The sequence below is a fragment of the Typopeltis vanoorti genome, chromosome 10 (genome assembly GCF_054136105.1).
Source record: "Typopeltis vanoorti isolate ZY-2024b chromosome 10, IOZ_Tvanoo_1.0, whole genome shotgun sequence".
In the NCBI taxonomy this organism is placed as follows: domain Eukaryota; kingdom Metazoa; phylum Arthropoda; class Arachnida; order Uropygi; family Thelyphonidae; genus Typopeltis; species Typopeltis vanoorti.
The window spans coordinates 132,470,492-132,491,935 of record NC_143558.1 but is presented as its reverse complement, the minus strand read 5'-3'; the positions used below and the strand labels follow the sequence as shown (position 1 = coordinate 132,491,935).

General features: G+C 35.0%; 1 protein-coding gene across 1 annotated transcript in view; it reads left to right on the top strand.

The window, feature by feature from the left end:
- The window catches only part of sac (sterile affecting ciliogenesis), a 515,109-nt gene that overhangs the window by 206,460 nt on the left and 287,205 nt on the right, over positions 1-21,444 (top strand). The window contains exons 7-8 of the mRNA XM_090399395.1: positions 9,656-9,867; positions 17,494-17,661. Of these exons, the coding sequence (XP_090255521.1) occupies positions 9,656-9,867; positions 17,494-17,661 (380 nt within the window). The remainder of the gene's footprint in view (positions 1-9,655; positions 9,868-17,493; positions 17,662-21,444) is intronic.

Sequence of the window (21,444 nt, the reverse complement as noted above, 5' to 3'; positions counted from 1 at the left end):
TCTCTTGTACCAATTTTAGGGTTTCCTGAGTTATCCGTTTCTTGTTGATCTTTTCTCTTTCAGGAATTACTTCCTCTACTGCTTTTTTTTAGCACTGTAGTCAGTCGTTCTGCTCTTGTATTTATATTTTGTTTTTCACTTGGGGTCTTAAGCTTAATTTCCACTATGTTCTAATATGCTGTTCTTAGCCTGTCTTCATTTAGTTTTGAGATGTCTCTAGCTTTTTGGAACTTTCCTTTGTACTTCTGTTTCAGTTTTAGTTTTATATTTGCAATCACTAAGCTGTGGTCCGAATCAATAACAGCTCCTTGGAATGATCTGCACTGTTGAACTGAGGTTCTCCATTTCTGGTCTATTAATATCAGGTTGATCATATTCCTATGTTTGCCATTGAAGGAGCACCACGTCCATTTATGACAATCTTTTTGTTGGAATTTGGTATTGCAAATCATCAGGTTGTTATCCGTGGCAAATTCCAGAAGCATCTCTCCACGTTCATTTCTTTCTCCATATTCAAATTTTCCCAGAAACTTTTTCCATCCTGTGTTATTTTTGCCAATGTTTGCATTCCAGTCTCCTCCAATTATGAGTATGTCCAGCTTCGGCACCTCATCAATTACGAGTTGTAGATACCTGTAAAATCTCTCAATGTTTTCATCTGCACTCCCTGCAGTGGGCACATATTTGAATGGTTGTGATATTAAATGGTTGGGCACTGAATCATGCAACCATTATTCTTTCACTAACTGGTTTGTATCCTATCATTGCCTGAGAGGCCTTGTTACTTAGCAGAAAACCTACACCTGCTTCATGCTTACTTTCATTTCCACCATTAGAACTCTTCCACCATTTGATTCTCCTGACAATGTCCATCTCATGGACAATTTTCCAGTTGCCCAGAGTATACGGACACATTCCATGTGCCAATTGATATTCCATCCTTTACAGGCCTGAGTTTGATTTTTTTGTCTTTGTTTTCAGTAACTGATTTTTCAATCCAACCCTGATTACTCGATTGGGGACTTGGACCTTGTTTGACCAGGTAAAATCCGAGCCGGCATGAGTCTTTTTTCTTGTACTTTGGCATCAGATTTCAATCGTGTTTTCTTTTTACTGTCAGCACATTGACACTTATCTGACAAACCCATAGTCTTCCTTGAAGAGCTTGGGAGAGAGTGCTGTGTTAATGGTATCAGTTGCATCCAATACTGTTAGTTGTTTTTAGTTCTATATTTTGAGAGCCATGGATGAATATGCCACTCCCAGAATTGCCATTTGGGTTTTTGGAGCCTTCTATGTAGATCTTTAAGTCAGGTCCATATTCCATTATTTTTGAAAGAGCTAATGATCTCAAGATTTCAGGGTTTTCTAGGCTTTTTTTCTGATTTCCCTATTTCAAAGTTGATAACTATATTTTACCTGTCTTGATTTGGAAGAAATGCTGGGTGGTTGGCTATTTTATTTGGACAATCCAAGGGAATTTTATTTTCAATGATTTCATGCCTTGTTGATTTTTTTTCTTTATTCTGTTTGTTGATTGCCAATTTTTAAAAAGTTCACTTGTTCTATGATGTGCAAGGTTGGCTATTTTTCTACAAATTTAGTAAGATTTTCTTCTCACCTAATTTTTAAAGGAACAAGATTGGATTCAAATTCTGCTATTTTTCCAGGAGTTGTATTCCTTAGTCCACATATGATTCTAGCTGCATATTTCTGAATTTTTATAAGCTTGTCTAAACTGGTTTGTGATGTTTGCATCCACATAAGCGAAGCATATTCCATTATGGGTTGGATAATAAAGGTGTATATGACTTTTAAGGTTTTAGCATTGCTCCCCACGCTTTACCTGAGATACTTTTCATGATATTTAGTCTTCTTTTTGCTCTGACTGCAACATTGTTGATAGATTTATTGAAACTTAATGATGGATCCAGAGTAACTCCAAGGTATTTGGGGTTTTCATTAAAGATAATTAGTTGACTGTTTAGCTTAATCTTTGGTCTCCACTTTCTGTGGTGGTTATTAATGGTTAAATACACAAATTTCTGATTTAGTAGGGTTAATTTCGATTTTTTGGTTTTCACAGTATGTAGATAAACTTTCAATGGCTTTTTTTAAGTGACCGTTTGCTGTTTCTAGGTTTTGTGAACTGAGAATAGGACCAAATCATCAGCAAACATAGCTATTTTTGTTTCTTTATTTATATTTTTATCTAAGTTTAAGTAGATGGAAAAAAGGAGTTGGCTCAAAATGCTGCCTTGAGGGAGTCCCTGTCTTATTTTCACTTTCTCAGAAAAGGTATTATTTATTCTAACTCGAATTATTCTATTTCTTAGAAAGTCATAAATCCAGTTTAGAACTTTCTCTTCTATTCCAGTATGACAAAGTTTGGAAAAAAGAGTTTCTGCCTTCACACCTTGTCAAAGGCATTGCCAAAATCTATAAAAGCTGCAATGGTGGATTTGGTAGGTTTGGTCTGGAAGCTAGCATGAATTGTCTGGGTTAAGTAGAAAAGTTGATCAGTTGTTGAGTTATTTCTTCTAAAGGCTGCCTGAAAATGTGGTAGTATACTGTTTCTTTTAGATAGTTCAAACATTGAAGTATAATTTTTTCCATCAATTTGCCTGGAATTAAAGTCAGTGAAATTGGTCTGTAACTTCCTGGTTGGTCTTGAGGTTTGTTGGGCTTTAAGATTGGTATGATTGTGCTATCTTCTAGTCTTTTGGAGCTTTTAGGCTATTGTTGTATAGGCAAAGTAGCCAGTCTAGGGCTGGGAAAGGAAGATGTTTGATCATAATTCCTTGTATGTCATCTGGTCCACATGATTTATTTATATCTAGTCTCTCCAAGGCATCTCTCAATTCAGAGATTGTAAATGGATCTCAGAATAATTTGTTTTTATATTTTGGGGTATTTGCAGCATTTTTCCTCCTGTCGAGCCTGTTTTGATATTTGATGGTCTTTCCTAGTATTCATCTCTATTTTGCTTGTATTTTGAAAATGAAAGGCCAATGTATTTGCAATCTCCCTGTGTCCTATTTTGAAATTTCCATCTGGATCTTTTGGTGTGTTAGTCTCACTTGCCTTTGGTAGGTTTCTTTGTAAATTAGCAGCCAGTTTCCAAAGTTTGGTATCTGAAGTGTTTGGATTTAAGCTGTGGCAAAACGCTTGCCACCTAGTTCTTTCTAATATATTATAATTTTGTTTAATTTCAGCATTTATCTTGTTGTACTCGATCCTGTTTTCTGGAGAGCTTCCAGTTTTTAAAATGTTAAATAATTTGTTTTGTTTAGTTATTTTGCTGGCAAGTTTCTGGTGAACCTTTGTGTAGTTTGAAATAACTTTTCTCCTATAGACCTTTGGGATACTTTTCTTTGCTGCATTTAGGATAGTATTCTTCCAAATTATGTAGTGTTTGTCTAAGTCATCATGGTATGTGTGATCTTTCAGCATTTTACTTGCTTCATCCTTGTATTTCTTCCAATTTGCCTTCTGGAAGTTCCAATGATATTTTCTTTTTTGGGTGGGTCAAGTCATTTTTGGGTTCAGATTGATGAATATTAGGGTATGGTTGCTTCTCCACTGTTGAGAGTTATTAGTCCCATTTATAATTAAAAGAAACACACATATTAACCACAGTGAAAATTATTTAATTGTAAATATTTCATCCTAAGTATCTTAGGACATCATCAGTACAGTAGTTTTAAACAATAATAGGAATAACATACAGTTAGGGCGCATGATTACAGTAGAATCTCATTAAACGTACATAACGTGCTACAGAAGAAAAAAAAAATTATTTAACACAATTTTGTATGACAATTTCCCATACTTTAGGAATAGTAAGAACGTCGTTGCAGTTTAAGTTTGGTCTGTGTAGTAGGGCTTCAGAACTTTCTTTGTATAAATGTTCACGTTTATATAAAAGATATAAACCTATCAACCAAATTTACAACTTGTTACCTTCTCCTAAGGACAAATTCTCACCTTTGATGTTGTCTGGCATTTATGAGATTCCATGCTCATGCAAATTATCTTACTTTGGATAGACAGGTAGGTCTGTTCAGAAACGCATCTCGGAACATCAAGACCACATTCGTATTTTTAAACCACAGAAATCTGGCCTCTCTCAACATGGAATTGAAAATCCAAACCATAGGTTCCATCGGCAAAAGTCTAAACTTTTACATAGGTCTTTATATAAACATTAACGTTTATACAAAGAAAGTTCTGAAGCCCTACTACATAGACCAAACTTAAACTGCAACGACGTTCTTACTATTCCTAAAGTATGGGAAATTGTCATACAAAATTGTGTTAAATATTTTATTTATTTATTTATTTTTACTTCTGTAGCACGTTATGCACGTTTAATGAGATTCTATTGTAATCATGCGCCCTAACTGTATGTTATTCCTATTATTGTTTAAAAGTACTGTACTGATGATGTCCTAAGATACTTAGGATGAAATATTTACAATTAAATAATTTTCACTGTGGTTAATATGTGTGTTTCTTTTAATTATGATCGCACCACAGGTTTCGTTATTTAAAAAAAAAAAAAAAATTAGTCCTATTTCATCTAAGAAAGTACTCAGGTTTTCTCCTCTTGGGTTTATTTCCTCAGAACCCCATAACAGGTGTTTGCTATTCATGTATCCTAAGATAATGGAGTTTTCTTCAATGAGATGGGATAGGCTGGGAAGATTTGGAACAGGTTTGTCAGGAGGATGATAACATTGAATATGTTTAACAGCTTTTTACTTGGTTCCAGTATTTGGATTCCTTGCATTTCAGTTCCTTCTGCTACTATGTCTAGCTCAACAACTTTATATGACAAGTTTTGGATTAGTGTCAGAAGCCCTCCTCCATTTTGGTCAGTAGGCCTATCTTGTCATATGATATCATAGATTTTAATGTTTAGTCTGCTGGTTTGTCGAAGTTTAGTTTCCTGGATGCAGATAATGTCAGCATCATGTTTGTCAGCTAGTAGTAATAGTTCATTTAGTTTTTCTTTGCTTGCTGGAGTAACGATACCCTTTAAATTACATTGGATGATATTAATATTTTTTGTAATGGGTGGGATGATTTGCTCATTTCTCAACTCTGACATCATTTCCAAATCAAGAGTCGCATCAGTTGCCCAGTATGTGATAGCATAGGTATAATCACTGAAATTTGTCTCTATGAAGGGAAAAAAAGAAATGCTGCTGGTGTTAGATCATCCAGAGGGTACCAAGAGGAGGTGACAGTCAGACTTTGCTCCTCAAAGCTTTAGAACTAATATCTGTAAGTGATCAATGGTGATAGGAGCCCATGGCTCCTCTCACCATTGATAGGAGGTTCTTGTACAGACAGAAGCAAATAAAATTCTAAAGAAGAGAATTAATTTAAAAGATTGTGTATTTATAGAGATTATGAATTCCTGATCATTACTAAATTGATAAATAAAATTATCTAACATTGTCTTAACTAATGATCTGTAATTTCCAATTTTCTTCCTATAATAAATGTGATTTTCCAATTTTCTTCATATAAGAAATGTGATTAAATAATGCAATTTAAATTGCATTGATGGATCTATAATGTAGAACAGATGAAAGAGCTGTACTGATGGTTTGCTCACCAGCAATTAGTAGGTCAACCTCCCTTGAAACAAGAATTTACTCTTCTGGGATCTAATTGGCAATGGCCCATCCTACAGAAATAAGAATATTAGCCTTGGAAGGATGTTTAGATGAAAATTGAACCCCAGCCCTCGAGCAGAGGAGAAAGAACAAGGGCAGTAGGAATATGGAAATGGATCCTGGTCACAATTAGAAGATACAGCAGGTATAGTTGATGATAAGGCTAATGACAATGTTTCTTGTGGTACTATCCCAAGAGATGAAAGTTCCTTTATAGTACTTGTTTCCATTGTAGTGAGCAAGAAAACTATCAAGGGTGATAACCCTGATAGGAGGAGCATGTACTATTGGTTGGCTGAAGCCATATACCACCCCACAAGAAGGGTTGTACTCTGCACTTATCAAGCCCCAAGAATGGCATAGAGGTGACTGCAGGCTACCACATAAGAAGAAAGCCATTATACCAATCCAGCTGAATAAGTATGCAAGACTTGTGACATGGATGGAAGAGTGGTATCAGAAAGTGGTGTATGGAGGTGCTGAGTCTTGGCCTGTCAAGTGTCATCCCCATCCAGGCAATTGACTGTTATGGGCCTCTACCTGAGAACCATAATGTGCAGTAGAAAATAAGATGATGAGACTCTAACCTCTTCTATTTCACAGTTAGTATCCTATGCCTATGTGTGTGTCCAAGGGGATAGTTTGCTTATTTTGAGGAACAGAAAACTGGGGTTTCCAGAACAAAAATACTCCATCTCTATATGAGACCAAAAGGTTCCTCTCATCATATACAAGATTTGAGCCTAGGTCTTTCCAACCAAAGGGCTTGTCTGTGCCAACTGAGCTACGGAGGCTCCAGTTTAAGGGTAATATCCAGTTATTTTGCTGCTGCTGCTGCTGCTGCTGCTGATGATGATGATGCAAAGTTGGGAAAAGCTATAAATTGTGCAACTGATTCTGAATTCTTGCAGGTTGGTATAAATAAACTGGGTCTGTTAGGTAAATGATATGTATTAATTCAATATTGCTGAATTGAATTCAATGTAAGGTTAGGCATTCTGAACTGATGGTATTTCAGTAATGAGCAGAAGTCCATTAAAGTGTATCATTAGAACTGTGTGCAATATTGTCTGGAACATTCCAAGAAAAGTGTGATTAAATAAAGAACATTAAATCAATGTTGGACATGTGAGTGAAAACAGACAAAGACTATCTTAGATTTTGCTATCTTGTCAATCCTTAGTCTGAATTGACAAAGGATTGACAAGATTGTGAAGTCTCAGAGACATCCTGCTGTCTCCTTGCAGAGATAGAGGACCACAAAAGATTTCATTCATGTGGACAGAAATATTGCATTGACAACAGTTTGGACTCATAAATTCATCATACTTGCTCACAGTACTGCAAGATGATGGTGATCAGTCTCCTTCTTAGGCCCTTGATATTAATTATGTAATGTTATTATGTGGAGGCTAAATGATGTAGCATATCATTTAGCCATTATACATATTCTTCTATTTATTCTACATGCGATAGGCACTCTAACAGAATAATGCACCCTCTAACATGTTATATCCTGAAATTTGTTATCAAGGATAGTGATTACTTGAATGGCTTCCCTCCATTCCAACTTATATATTAGTGATATATGCCAGTGACAACATCACGGAGATTCATGTATGTTAATGATATTGCCATTGCAACACAACATTCTACATTCCGAAAAGCTGAGAACATCATAACTGAAGATCTGGCTGTACTTGATAAATACTTTAGATGATAGCAATTACAACCTAACCTGAACAAAACTGAAGTTGCATCCTTTCATATTTAAGTAATATCCAAGCCAACTATATCCCAAAAGTTTACTTCAGAAATAACCTGGTGAAATATAATGATCATCCAATATACTTAGGAGTTACCCTAGACAGAAGTTTGACATTTAAATATCATCTAGAAAATATCGCTGGAAAATTAAAAACTCGTAATAATATCATGCATAAACTTGCTGGCACTTCTTGGGGTGCTGATGCCAACACACTGCATACTACTGCAATGTCTTTTGTCTATTCTACAGCAGAGTACTGTGCTCCTGCATGGCTGAACAGCACCCCAAGAAGTACCAGCAAGTTTATGCATATAAACTTGCTGGTACTTCTTGAGGATAATCTCTGGTGCTCTAAGATCTACTCCTGGCTACTGGCTCCCAACTCTCAGTAATATAGACCCTCCCTCACTTTGCAGGACCCAAGCCTTAAGCAAATTATGGACAAAAATAATTGAAAACAGTTCCTTACCTATCCACCAAGACATTTCCTTCCACACTGGAGGAATGCAATACAAATGAACAACCATGGAGGTATGTTGAAGCCAATACTCTTCCCATGACGAACATCGACCTTGTGCATCATGGGGAGAGTATTGGCTTCAACATACCTCCAATCTTCAAATTCCCATTTCAAATCCAACATTTCGTTTGGAGGCTTTGATCTCCCTAGACATGTATGGACCACTTTAAATTGGATCAGAACTGGACATGGGAGATGTAAGCATCTCTTGCATAAATGGAACTGGTCCGATACTCCAAACTGTGAATGTGGAAGTGGGATCCAGACTATCAATCACATTGTACTTGAGTGCCCTATCTACTCATTCGCAGACACTAAAGAGGACTTTTTTAAACTGACCCCAGAATCCCTGGAGTGGATCCAAGATTTAAGGATTAAGCTCTGATTCTTAATTTTTAATGTTTAATCATTGTATCCCTTTTAATATGGTTTTTAAAATTGTTTTTATGTTGTTTTATCTAATATGTATGTAATATTCTGAGACCTGTACATAATACACTAATAATAAATGTATGTAATATTCTGAGACCTGTACATTAGTGTATTATGTACAGGTCTCAGAATATGTATGTAATATTCTGAGACCTGTACATAATACACTAATAATAATAGTATATTCTGAACAAGAAAAATCATGACAGAAAACCTGATAGCAAAAAAATATGATGGAACTGAAGGAATTTATTATTATTATTGCATGATACCCTCAGAATTCATTACAAGAGGCCACTCTACATTACATACCAATCACTGCCTGCTGTTTACACTGTACATCACTCATGATCCACTGTCTACACTACACATGTTCTCTTTTTTAAATAACGAAACCTGTGGTGCAATCATAATTAAAAGAAACACACGTATTAACCACAGTGAAAATTATTTAATTGTAAATATTTCATCCTAAGTATCTTAGGACATCATCAGTACAGAAAAATTATTTAAAAATTTTAAATAATTTTAAATTATTTAAATTTAAAATATTTCTGTGCTGATGATGTCAGCACAGAAATATTATTTTAAAAATATTATTTTAAATATTAATTTATATTATTATTTTAAATAATATAAATATTATTTTAAATATTAATTTAAAATTATTTAAAAATTTTAAATAATTTTAAATTATTTAAATTTAAAATATTTCTGTGCTGATGATGTCCTAAGATACTTAGGATGAAATATTTACAATTAAATAATTTTCACTGTGGTTAATATTACTGTACTGATGATGTTCTAAGATACTTAGGATGAAATATTTACAATTAAATAATTTTCACTGTGGTTAATACGTGTGTTTCTTTTAATTTTAATTACATGTTCTCTGGCTGGTTTATTAGTTTTTCCTTGGAAAAAAATAACAGTTTCAGGGTAGACAAAATCCTGCTACCTCTGTATGAAACTGGCTAATTCACCTTTAATTTAAAAACCAAACAAACAAAAAACCCATTATGTTCCCCTCTTATAAGATATCTGTTAAGCATGGTTGTAATTTTGTGGAAAGTCAATATTTCAGTACACTGAAGCTGTTCTGAAGCTCATGATTGTCTACAGTACAGTATAGTGTATAACACATAAATGAAATTTTAGTATACTTAGCTAAAAATAATTTTGTCTTTCATATGCTTATGAATAATTTTACTACATATCCTGAATATGCATATTCCACCACTTAAATAGGCTTAAAAGAGGGTGCTGAATATCCTTTTAAAGAGAATCGTGCAAGCTTCATTTTTGCTACTTTCTTAACAAAGGAGGAAATATTAAATGCTTATCATGCTGTGCGTTCAGAAGTTATGTTAGTGACAGAAATGAAACTATTTCAGGTTTCATTGCCTAGTGCCATGAGATTAGATGATTTTAAAAAAATACAGAGTGATGTCTTACAACAAGTATGTTATTATGTCTTCTTAAAAATACTCTGATAAAAGTGTTAGTTTATTTTTTAAATAAGAGAAGAATGCTCATATGGATTGCTGATAGTTTATTTTTAATAAATTATTAAATATTATAATTAGAATTAAATATTATATATATATATATATATATATATATATAAAATTAAATATTAAAAAATATTTAATAATTGCTAACATTGATTACCAGCAAAGGTTGGTGGATTGGTAGAGCCTCTGCTACTAATGACTCATGAAAAAAAGTTAAGCATGTTGATTGAGTGCGGTTAGTAATTGGAAGGGAACAATCATTCGATGATGTTGGCACATCGATGAGTCTTTGGACTCCTTGGAGGTGTCACATAATAATAATAATATTTAGACAGACAATTTGCTTCCTCATGGGTTCACTTTAGTGAGTACGGGCATGGAAAACCCGAGGTACCTGATGCTGGACCATGCCTTACTTCATGTAATATACATCTGTTATATTATCTGTAGACTGGTCCTCTCCCCTTCTTTCTTTGCTTCTTTCTTCTCTTCTTGCTCCTTATCCTCAATGCTATTAGAGTATTCATGGGCTAGGGGTGAATCTTTCCTATCTTGCTATGTCATTTCGCCTATTGCAGCCACCGAAGGGGGGCAAACTAGCCCAATAGGTGCCAGTTCCAAGCCCAGATAAATGGTGAGGGTTGACGTCAGGAAAGGCATCCGGTCATAAAACTTCACTGCCAGCTCAAGCTATGATCAAATGAGTTGAAAAGAAAGTGATACAAGGGCTAGGGCATAGAGCTACCTGATGTATCCTGTTACCATTCTTCAATGAGTTTGGGAAATAAAGACTGTATACAAGAAAAGCAACTGCAATAGTTTAAACTATAGCAGCTATTTGCTGTTGATTGTTAAGTGTGGTGGGATGTGTCGTGTTTGATACCACAGTATATGAACTTTCACAGCGTGCATATCATTTGCCAAATTCATTGTTTTTAATTAGCTCCAAATACTGCTTTAGGACATTTCATCATTTAATTAAGGTTCTATGACTTTTTTTTCATCATGACATCTTTGTAATCATAAAAAGGCCATTATATACAGTAATATGACTATTAAATGATCATATTTGGAAATTGACTTGTTTATTGATTATTAACCAATAAACAATAGCTTAGGGTGCATTTAACTGAAAGTCAGGATAGTGAAGGTAAACATAGTGGTTGAGTGTTACTCATGGAAATAACACAAACATCTTTGCAAATATATGGTAGGAGATGAATATTTATAAGACATAATATTTAGTCAGATGTTGCTATAGTTTAGGGAATATATATATAGTGATGTGCAGAAAATGTTTAGACAAATTAGTTTAGCAAGTGCAGAGCTAGTGATAAAAATGGGTATTCAGCTATAGCAATATAAACTAGGCAGAGGAAACAGCACACACTACTAAGGAACTGAATACAAGAATCTGATTGTGACTGAGACACCATACTTGTCTCCAGTTCATGAGAGTGTCCATGAAGTTCTGACTTGGAAAATGAATAGACATGTAGAAGTATCAAGCAAGAAGGAATTTATGTGGAAATATAAGGCAGACAACTATCACAGACCTAGAAACTGGCTTGCAGCACTACAATGAATGAAAGAACTTGAAGGAAAAGAGGTCTGTAGTGCATGAAAGATACTTAAAAAAAAATTTTGACAATGGCAGATTGTATACCTTTAGTGAAGAAAATAAAGCAATTTGAACTTGCATGACAAGGAAATAAAAGAGGAATTTCAGATGAAAAAGAGTTTACGGAAGATACTTGGCCTGATTGGCTGAGTGGTTAGCATAACCACTCTAGCCAAAAGGCTGCAGGTTCGAATCCCACCGCCGGCATGGATGTTTGTGATTATCTGTGAAAATACTAGTGGTGGTGTTCGATAGATGGCATTGGTGTAGTTGTGGTTCATTGTAGTTGGTTGAGACAGAGAGTTGTAGAGCAGATGCCCTCCCTCGATGAGTCTTTGGATTCCCTGGAAGTGCCACGTAATAATAATAATAATATTGGAAGTTTATTTTCCACTTGGTTAGACTATAATAAATTTAGTTTAATCCTTTACCCAAGTGTAGGCAAACAAAGTTTGCGCCTGAAGTAGTTCAGGACTGAGGCAACTCGTAGTAAAGGTGGACCAAACTCTCCTCATGCCTTGTCTCAGTATCTCCCATAATGCAAAGCATATCTTGCAGACATGTATTAAGCATTAAGGGAAGGGCCACTACCCAGACCGGTTTCGACCTTTATTGAGTTCTTGTCAGTGGGAGGCAGACCCAGAAGTGGTGATACTAAGACAGAAGCAATGGAGAGGTCATATTTACTTATACGAGTTGTCAAAAGTGCACCACCTTATTATTAATTTTCTCTGGATTTAGAGAAAGATGTTGGAAATTTATTTTCCACTTGGTTAGACTATATTAAATTTTGTTTAATCCTTTACCCAATTGTAGGCAAACAAAGTTTGTGCCTGAAGTAGTTCAGGACTGAGGTAACTCGTCATAAAGGTAGACCAAGCTCTCATCACTCTTTGTATCGGTATCTCCCATAATGCAAAGCACATCTCCTTGCAGACATATATAAAGCGATGCATTATGGGAAGGGCAATTACCCAGACTGGTTTCGACCTTTATTGAGGTCTCGTCAGTGGGAGGCAGACCCAGAAGTGGTGATACTAAGGCAGAAGCAATGGAGATGTTATATTTTCTTATACAAGTTGCCAAAAGGTCTGCAAAAATTGGCAAAGGTTTGGGATGGTATCTCAGAGAATTACTACAATATTGAAGAGGACATTGACCACAAGAGATAAAAGTGTAGTGGTTGGTCTCACCATATAAAGCTTTGATCAGACCACATCTCAATTGCTGTGTTGAGATCTGGCCACTAGGATTTGAAGGGGGGATGAAGTAGCCTTGAAGCAGGTTGATGTTTGCAGACTACGGTTTGGTGGATAGAAAACACAGAGGAAGGGATGAGAAATTTAAACTTTTCTAGAGTTATTATCAGATTAACACTGAGAAGATTATCTTGGGGTGATGCTTGGCAAAAGAGGAGACATATTTTAATAGTAGCCAAAAGTGTTGAAAAAATTCACTTTGGATATTAAGAAACACACCAAGTAGAGATAAGGAAGTTATTACACTTCTCTCTAAGGCTCTGATATGATGACATCTGGGGTACTGTGAATAGATATTCACATGGGATGAGGAAGTTGGAGAGAAGACCCAGAAACTAGCAACTAAGATGGTAACAGATCTTTGGAATTTTCCCTTTGAGGATAAATGAAGATCCCCAGGTTACAAATTTGCTTCATAGATGGAAAAGCAAGGATATGATAGAAACATATAACTGACTAAAGGAGCTTTATATGATTGATGCAGGGGAAATTGTTCGACATACATGACAAGAGGGGAAGAGAAGAAGGGGGCTACCCTTGAAGGTGTTATATAACAGTGCAGTTATTATTATTATTATTCTAGACAACTCCAAGGAGTCGACAGACTCATCGAGGGAGGCCCTAACATCACGTCAAGAACAACTATTCGACATTCATACAGTATCTATCATACCTTCCTGCCTTGAACTCATTCACGGTCGTAGCACCCACCACAGACTCTGGCAGCTTATTCCACTCATTAACCACTCTCCAAGTAAAAAACCTAGCTCTAACACCCTTGTTAACCACGTTCTTGCCCAGCTTCCATGCATGGCCCCTAGTCCTCCCACCACCAGTCCTATTTTCAAAAATATCTTCTGGATTAATCTTATAGTAACCCTTCAGTAATTTGAATGTCTCAATCTTATCACCCCTTTTCTGTCTATCGACCAATTTTTGCAACCCACAAATCTTCAACCTATTCTCATAAGGTTCATTCCACAGACCTGCTATCATCTTCATCACTCGTCTCTGGATCCTCTCCACTTCCTCCCCATCAGGAAGAAACCCTACCGCCCATAACTGGGCACAGTAGTCCAGATGGGGTCTTATGAAGGCTCGATACAGAGGAACAATAACTTGTTTGTCTCTGCATGTTAAAGTATTTTTCAGAAGCCAAGTGATTTGATGAGCTGATTTAGCCACTTTTGCAATGTGCCCCTAAACTTCAATTCCCTATCCACCAACACTCCCAAATCCCTGGCCTCATCAATCTCCTGGAGTATGGTTCCACCAATGTGATATACTGCTGCTATTCTTTTCACCCCAAAATGCATAACCTTACACTTTGCCACATTAAATTGACATCCATTTTTCCTAGCCCAGTCCTCCAAACTATCCAAATCATCCTGTAAAATTTTGACATCCTGTGCACTCACAATTGCTCTACCCAACTTTGCATCATCAGCAAACAAGTGAACACTTCCTCTCAGATCCTTTCCTATATCATTGATGAACAAATTGAAAAGTAGTGGTCCAAGAACAGAGCCCTGCGGCACACCACTAGTCACAGGCCATCTTTTGGACTCTACTCCTGAATAAACTACTCTCTGATATCTCTCCATCAACCACCATCCTATCCATCTCACCAACCCTATATTCATCCCCATCTGCTCCAGTTTACTGATTAGGGTTCCATGTGGTATCCTGTGTATCCTGTCAAAGGCCTTGGCAAAGTCCAGTAGAATTACTGTAAATAAACCCATTATCCAGTTCAGCCGTCACTGTGTTATAAAACGTGAGCAAGTTACTGAGGCATGATCTACCCTTCACAAAACCATGTTGTCCCCTATACAATATCCCATTTTCATCTATCCAATCCTGTATTCTTTTCTTGACTAATTTCCCTAAGACCTTGACAACGATCCCTGAAATGCTAATTGGTCGGTAATTTACAACAGCAGTCCTGGAACCACCTTTATGCAGTGGAACCATTTTCCCCTCTTTCCACCCCCTCGGGACTAACCCAGACCCGAGACTCAAATTAAACAAAATGGTCAAGGATACTGACAGTTCTTTAGCTGCTTCTCGTATGACATGAGCTGGTATACCATCCAATCCTACAGATATATTGACATTGAGGTTATGCAGTAGACTACTCACCTCCACTTCATTCACCACAATTCCCGTATAATCTACTGGTCATTCATTCCTGCAATGTCACTACCTGGATGATATACTCTTGCAAAGTGCTCACTCAGTAACTCAACTATATCAACTGATTCAGTTACCTCCCTACCATCTGCATTCTTTAAAATTATTCTGCCATATACATTTTTCCTTTTACTTGCAACATATTGAAAAAACTGTTTAGGATTCTCTTTAGCCTGCATGGCCATTGTTCTTTCGTAATGCTTTTTTGCTTTTCTTACCACACTCATTATTCTTCTGGCCTGCGCTTTATACCATTCATGTGCCTGCCGGTCACCTTTCTCCTTAAATTCCCTCCATAGTTGTTTCTTTTTTTGCAGCTCAAGCTTAATAGTGTTATTCATCCATTTAACCCCTACTTGATTTATTATTCAGACTCTAGGTATACAGTCAGCCATTGCTTCATGCAAACACTTCTTAACTGCCTCCCATGCACTATCAACTTCTAGTCCTTGCAGTTGTACATGCCATGGTACTGAACCAATCAAACTCCTAAGTTTGATTGGTTCAGTATCCAGCCCGATAATTCCACATGTACCCTGTCTTAATTGTAAATTCCACACCTTTAGCCACCTCCCAAGTCAAGACCCTATTATCACTCTCACCAATTGGTGGCAATGTTGTCATATTTGTTTTTTATATAATGTTCGTCAAGTAGCTTTATTTTATTATCCTACATGTTTCACCAATTTTGTTTACAAACATTCAGTGGTTGAAGTCGTCAACATCTTAGACAACTTGTTCCTAAGAAACATCACTACTTTGTTCAATCACTGTTTAACTTTTAACTATTTTATTTGGCAAAAAACTGTCTACAAACAAATCACCGGATTAGCCATGGGTAGCCCCCTCTCCCCTCGTTATGCTGAATTCCAAAACCGAAAATTTGGTACAGATATGTGGATGATATCTTTCTCATTTGGGATCATACGAAAGAGGAACTAATGGATTACCTTACCCAAATCAATAGTTTCCACCATACCATTAAATTCACATTAGAAATTGAAAAAGATGGAAAACTTCCATTCCTTGACATCCTAATAAAGAAACAACCTAATAATAGTATCAACCTATCTGTTTATAGAAAACTTACAAATACTGGACGTTACCTTCATTTCAACTCGTCTCATCATATAGCTCAGAAACTTAGCATTATCCATATGCTCAAGAAAAGAGCCATACAGTACACAACAGATAAGAATGACCTACAAATGGAATTAACTACAATATCCAGAGAACTATCTTTAAATGGTTATCCCAAAAAGACTCTACAACAAGATTCTCTTGACTGATATACCACATTGACAACGTGATGACGTCCAATACATCAGTACTATTACTATTCCATTTGTCAGCAGCATTTCCAAAAAATTAGCTAACCTTCTAAAAACCACATAATATCAGAGTAGTATTCAAGCCAATCAACACTATTCGGAAATTTTTAAGATCACCGAAAGATCCTCATCCATTCTACATGTACTCTGGAGTATATAAATATACCTTGCTCATGTGGTATTAGTTATGTAGGTCAGACCTCTAGACGCTTTGAAACGAGAAAGAAAGAACACATAGGATATGTCAGAAACAACAGACAAGACATTTCAAGCCTTTCTTGCCACTTTGCCTCTACTAACCATCACATTGAGTGGGATAAGAGCCTAAGAGCCTTATGCCCTATATAGAAGATAACTACCATTCAAGAACCTTCAAGAAAGCAGCTACAGTCGCTCGAAAAACTGAAAACCTAACAAGAATCAAGGTCTAACCTTACCAGAAATTTGGAAAGCTTTTATCAGATCATTAAACATCAAAGAAATGAACTTTCATGACAATTATATCATGAGCCATAACGAATAAATCACGTTCCCAAGACACGCGCATTGCGTTGTTCAGTACTAATTTTTTCTATGAATTCGAACGATCAGTTAAAACCTAGTCTGTTACCTTCATATAGCTTACTAGTTTGTATTCCCTGAAGATGCCGATAGAAAAAAAATTGGCGAAACATGTAGGATAATAAAATAAAGCTACTTGACGAACATTATATAAAAAAAGTGTAATAGTCTTATAAATAATAGTCAAGTTACATGAACAGCAAATTTCATCAAGCCACTTATAAACATTGACCAATGAGCTGCAAAATACAGCTTATTAGGAATGGCAATCAACATTGATGATTTTTAGAGAAAAACATCGCTTTTTTTTCCTTTTTTTTTTGACTTTGCCTTGAGTTTTTTTAAATTATTATCATCATTCAAAACTTATTAAGTGATTGTCCATGTCTGCTAACAAATTAAGAAAAATTATAAATATTTTTTATTTGTTAGTTGAGCCACATGTGGCTCGCGAGCTGCAGTTTGGCCACCGTGGGCATAGTATATTAATATTTATATATTACATTTCATTTATATATTTTTTCATGATTTATAATCTCCTCCTATCCAGCTTCATCATAATGAAGTGTACAATTTAATTGTGGTATTATTTTATTTTCTTTGATAGGTTAATGTATATATACATGATTCATGGCTCAAGAAACTCAGAAATGCTGTTCAGTCAAAACTTATTGGAATTGGAAAAGGATGGTATAATTTACGTGAAACAAATTATTGTGTTTATAAGAGATCTAAAATGAAAAAATTTATGAACGTCATAATGTATATGATGCAGGTAAGTCTGTTATAGTAAGAGAATCGTAATGGTATCAGTGGCGTAGCTAGAGCTGTTGCCACCTGCGGCAGTCCCTGAGTTTGCTGCTCCTCTCATACGCACCAAAAATACTACAAAAAGTCAAAACACTGTATAGGGAAATAAATTAAAACACTATGTTTATTTTTGAAGTAAAACTTTAATTTCAACATTCTAAATTGTTATTTTTCTTGCTTTTCTGTTAGCAAAATCATCAATGACATTGGCGAAGTCTATTTCATAGTAATGTAGATAATTCTTAATCAAATTTATTTAGAAACACTCCTCTAACAACTAGCAACACTTACAGCAATTGTGAGGAAAAATTCTCAGCAGTATTATAATATTTGGAACTGAGTTCTCGAGACTGTATTTTAGAATTAACTGCAAATGTTCAAAAAGGTGCAAAGTGCTGCCCGGGGTGGACTGCCCCCCTCAGCACAACCCTAGCTATGCCACTGAATGGTATTAATATGATTCTAAAAATTCTGCATACCTTTGGCATATTTCATTAAATATTTAAATTAGTATAACACATTTGAAAATTTCTTCTCTACTGAACAATTTGTAATGTTTAATGAATAGCCAACATTTCTTCTTCTTCCTTACTTTGCTTAACCTCTAAGATTCTTTGCTGCATGTATCAGTTTCTTCCATACCTTTCTGTTTTGAGCTCTTTCATTCCAGTCATTGATTTCCATCTTAGCTAAGTCTTGTTGGATGTTATCCTCCCAACACTATTGACACTGGGCAAAGAATTGCCCACATTTCTTCCAGCATTCCATCCAGCATTCATCTTGAATGCTTGTTTAGCCATTCTTTCCACATGTCCAAGCCATCTCAATCTGTCAGCTATGATTTTATCAACTAGAAGTGGGGATCTATAGAGTTAACATAATTGTTGATTATGTCTTCTTCTCAATTCACTTGTTGTGTTATCTCTTACAGGTTCATGGACTTTTCTAAGGATTTTATTTCAAAGATTTGTAAAGCTTTTGCATCTTGGTCTGTTATGTTCCAGATGGAATTTTGGAATATAGCAAATGATGTAGTGAATGATAATATCTATTGGAGGTATGCATCTAGCTTTTATTTCTGTACTAATTTTATATGAATGATAAAATGACAACCTGAAATTTTAGAGTGGCATGTTCTTCAAATATCTTGGAACATTGATTACTTGAGATAGTAAAATGCAAAAAGGGCATTTCCTTGCTTCAATTCTGGTTTATTATCAAAAGGTTCTGATCTAATTCCAATAGCCAATACATGCTTTGGTTGTCAGTGGTGCAAATTTTGATTAAATGTATTATCTTTTAAAATAACTTTCATGGCTTGCACATGTAACCAACATTAATATAATTTTATTCAAAAACTCCAGTATATTTCATTCCAATGTTTATATAGACATCATTAGGAGAAACAGACTGTTAACTACATTCATAACATGAATCACAATAATGAGTATTAAATCATGCATATAAGATTATGTCTTGGTCGTGCTGCTGAAGTATAGTCTCTGTAACACTGTTAGAGTTCAAAGGAACAATTATTGAAAATTGTGTAGATAAAAATTATTTTAAATAATTATTAATTTAAAAAGAACAACAACAAAAAACTTATGAACTATTAATAGTGATAACTTCCCAAAACTCAGATATTGGACATGCAGTTTGATTGGTTCAGGTTTGGATGATTTCATAGCATTTCACATGTTTTAAGGAAAAGATGGTCAAATTGGAACTTGCTGGAATGAAGTTCTGTCTAGATTCCAAAGAATTCTTTGCCCAGTGTCAATAGTGTGAGAAGCAAGGCCAGACTTATTGGATTCCAAAAATGTAAGATAATCTTGACGTTCTTCAATTCTAATCAAGGTATCCAAAAGAGCAAAGTTGGCATAAGTAGGGTTCTTGATAAATACCTGGTGAGGAAAGAGGTGGTAATGTATCCTTTGTAGATGGTAGGAAGGAAGATAATTTCTGAGCTGGTTTGAAGGAGGCATATAGATTGAATTTATCAAGAATCCTTGCTATTTGTTCAAAGGTTCCTTTAAGGTAAGGTATTGAAATTATTTTCACATTGGATTGTAGTCTGGTAGAATGATAATTATCAATAATTTTTTGAATGGGAAGAATTTCTTTTACTTATCCATTACTATCAGATTACTTTTAATTTTATTCAGTTTATCTAACACAAGGGGATCAGAAGAGCAGACTGCATGAGCTCTGTGTACAGGATTTTTGATAATACCCATTTTCTGCGATGAATGAATGAATCTATCTGCCAGTAAAGGTTGGCTTCTGATAAACTGAAAATTCAGCTTGACCTATGGGATTATGAATTATTAAGATATCCAAAAAGTGTAGTTGATTATTGGATTCATGTTCAATAGTGAACTTGATACAAGAGTACAAAGAGTTTATTTTTTGTAGGAAATGAAGTAATTCTAACTCGGTGTGAGACCAGACTGCAAATATATCAATAAAATGTAACTATATATCAGTACAGGCTATTTTACATGGCATAATAAGTTGTTCATAAAAGATAAAATTTTGTAGCCTGCTGACAGTAGCAATATCCCCTGTAATTTTCACATTCATTTTTGTTTACTTTTTTATATATACTTTGGAATGATTAGTAATTCTTTCCATTCTGCTAATATCTCTCATTTTTTCCATGTTAAATTTACCAGCTTATGTAATTAATTCACTTCCCCAGTATTTAATAAGTTCAGCTACTATTTCAGCAGTACCTGGTGCTTTGTTGTCTTTGAGCTGCCTTATATTTTCTTCTGTGTCAGCTAGTGAAGGTTTAAATATTTCTGGGTGACAAGTGCGATAAGTATTCTGTTTAAAAGAATCAGCAGGTTCATCACAGTTCATCACAGAATCACTGTATTCAACAATGAAATTTGAAAAATCCAAGTATCATTCTCAATTAACAAACTAACATTTGAAACAATTATTAATAAGTTCAGTTACTAATTACAAACCAAATTATCAAAAATTAGTTGCTAACTTAGAAATCCATAAACCTTCCTAGTAAAGAGTAAATAAAAAAATGTAAATACATGTAAAAAAAATATGTAATAATAAATATAATGTTTCAAAAACTTTCACTTAGCGCCAGAGATAGCCAGTAACATCAGGCGTCTCCAACATCCTCTCCTAGTCGTTGCCTCCAAAAAGTAATTTATCGTTCAGCCAATGCATTGCTCTCAGAAAATTATGGAAAGATAAAAGTATCATCATCACCAGAGTGGATAAGGATAATGCCATAATAATAATAATATATGGCTTAATTTGTTTTTGGAATACTTTCATAAAAACCTTACTTGGAATACTGAGGAGGCTAATGCTTCTGTAATTATTGCATCCTGTTTTATCTCCTTTTTTGTATATAGGAGTTATAACTGATTTGATCCAATCAGTAAGTATTGCTTCATTTTTGTAGATCCTTTCAAATAATGTTTTTAATGTTTCCAAAAGTTGTTCCTTTCCTGCTTTTACGAATTCTGCATGTATTTGATCAATACCAGGTGTCTTTCGTAGTTTTAAGTTTATCTATGCTATGTTTATCTAAGTTCATCTATTCTTTGATAAAGATATTTGTTTCCTCTTCCATTTCAATGGTTGGAATAGTAATGTCCTCAGAACTGTTTTTATTATATAAATCTCTAAAATATTCTTCCCATCTGGCTATTCTTTTTGTTTTATTTTCAGTTAGTTGTCCCTCTTTGTTTTTGATCATTATCATTTTTGTTGG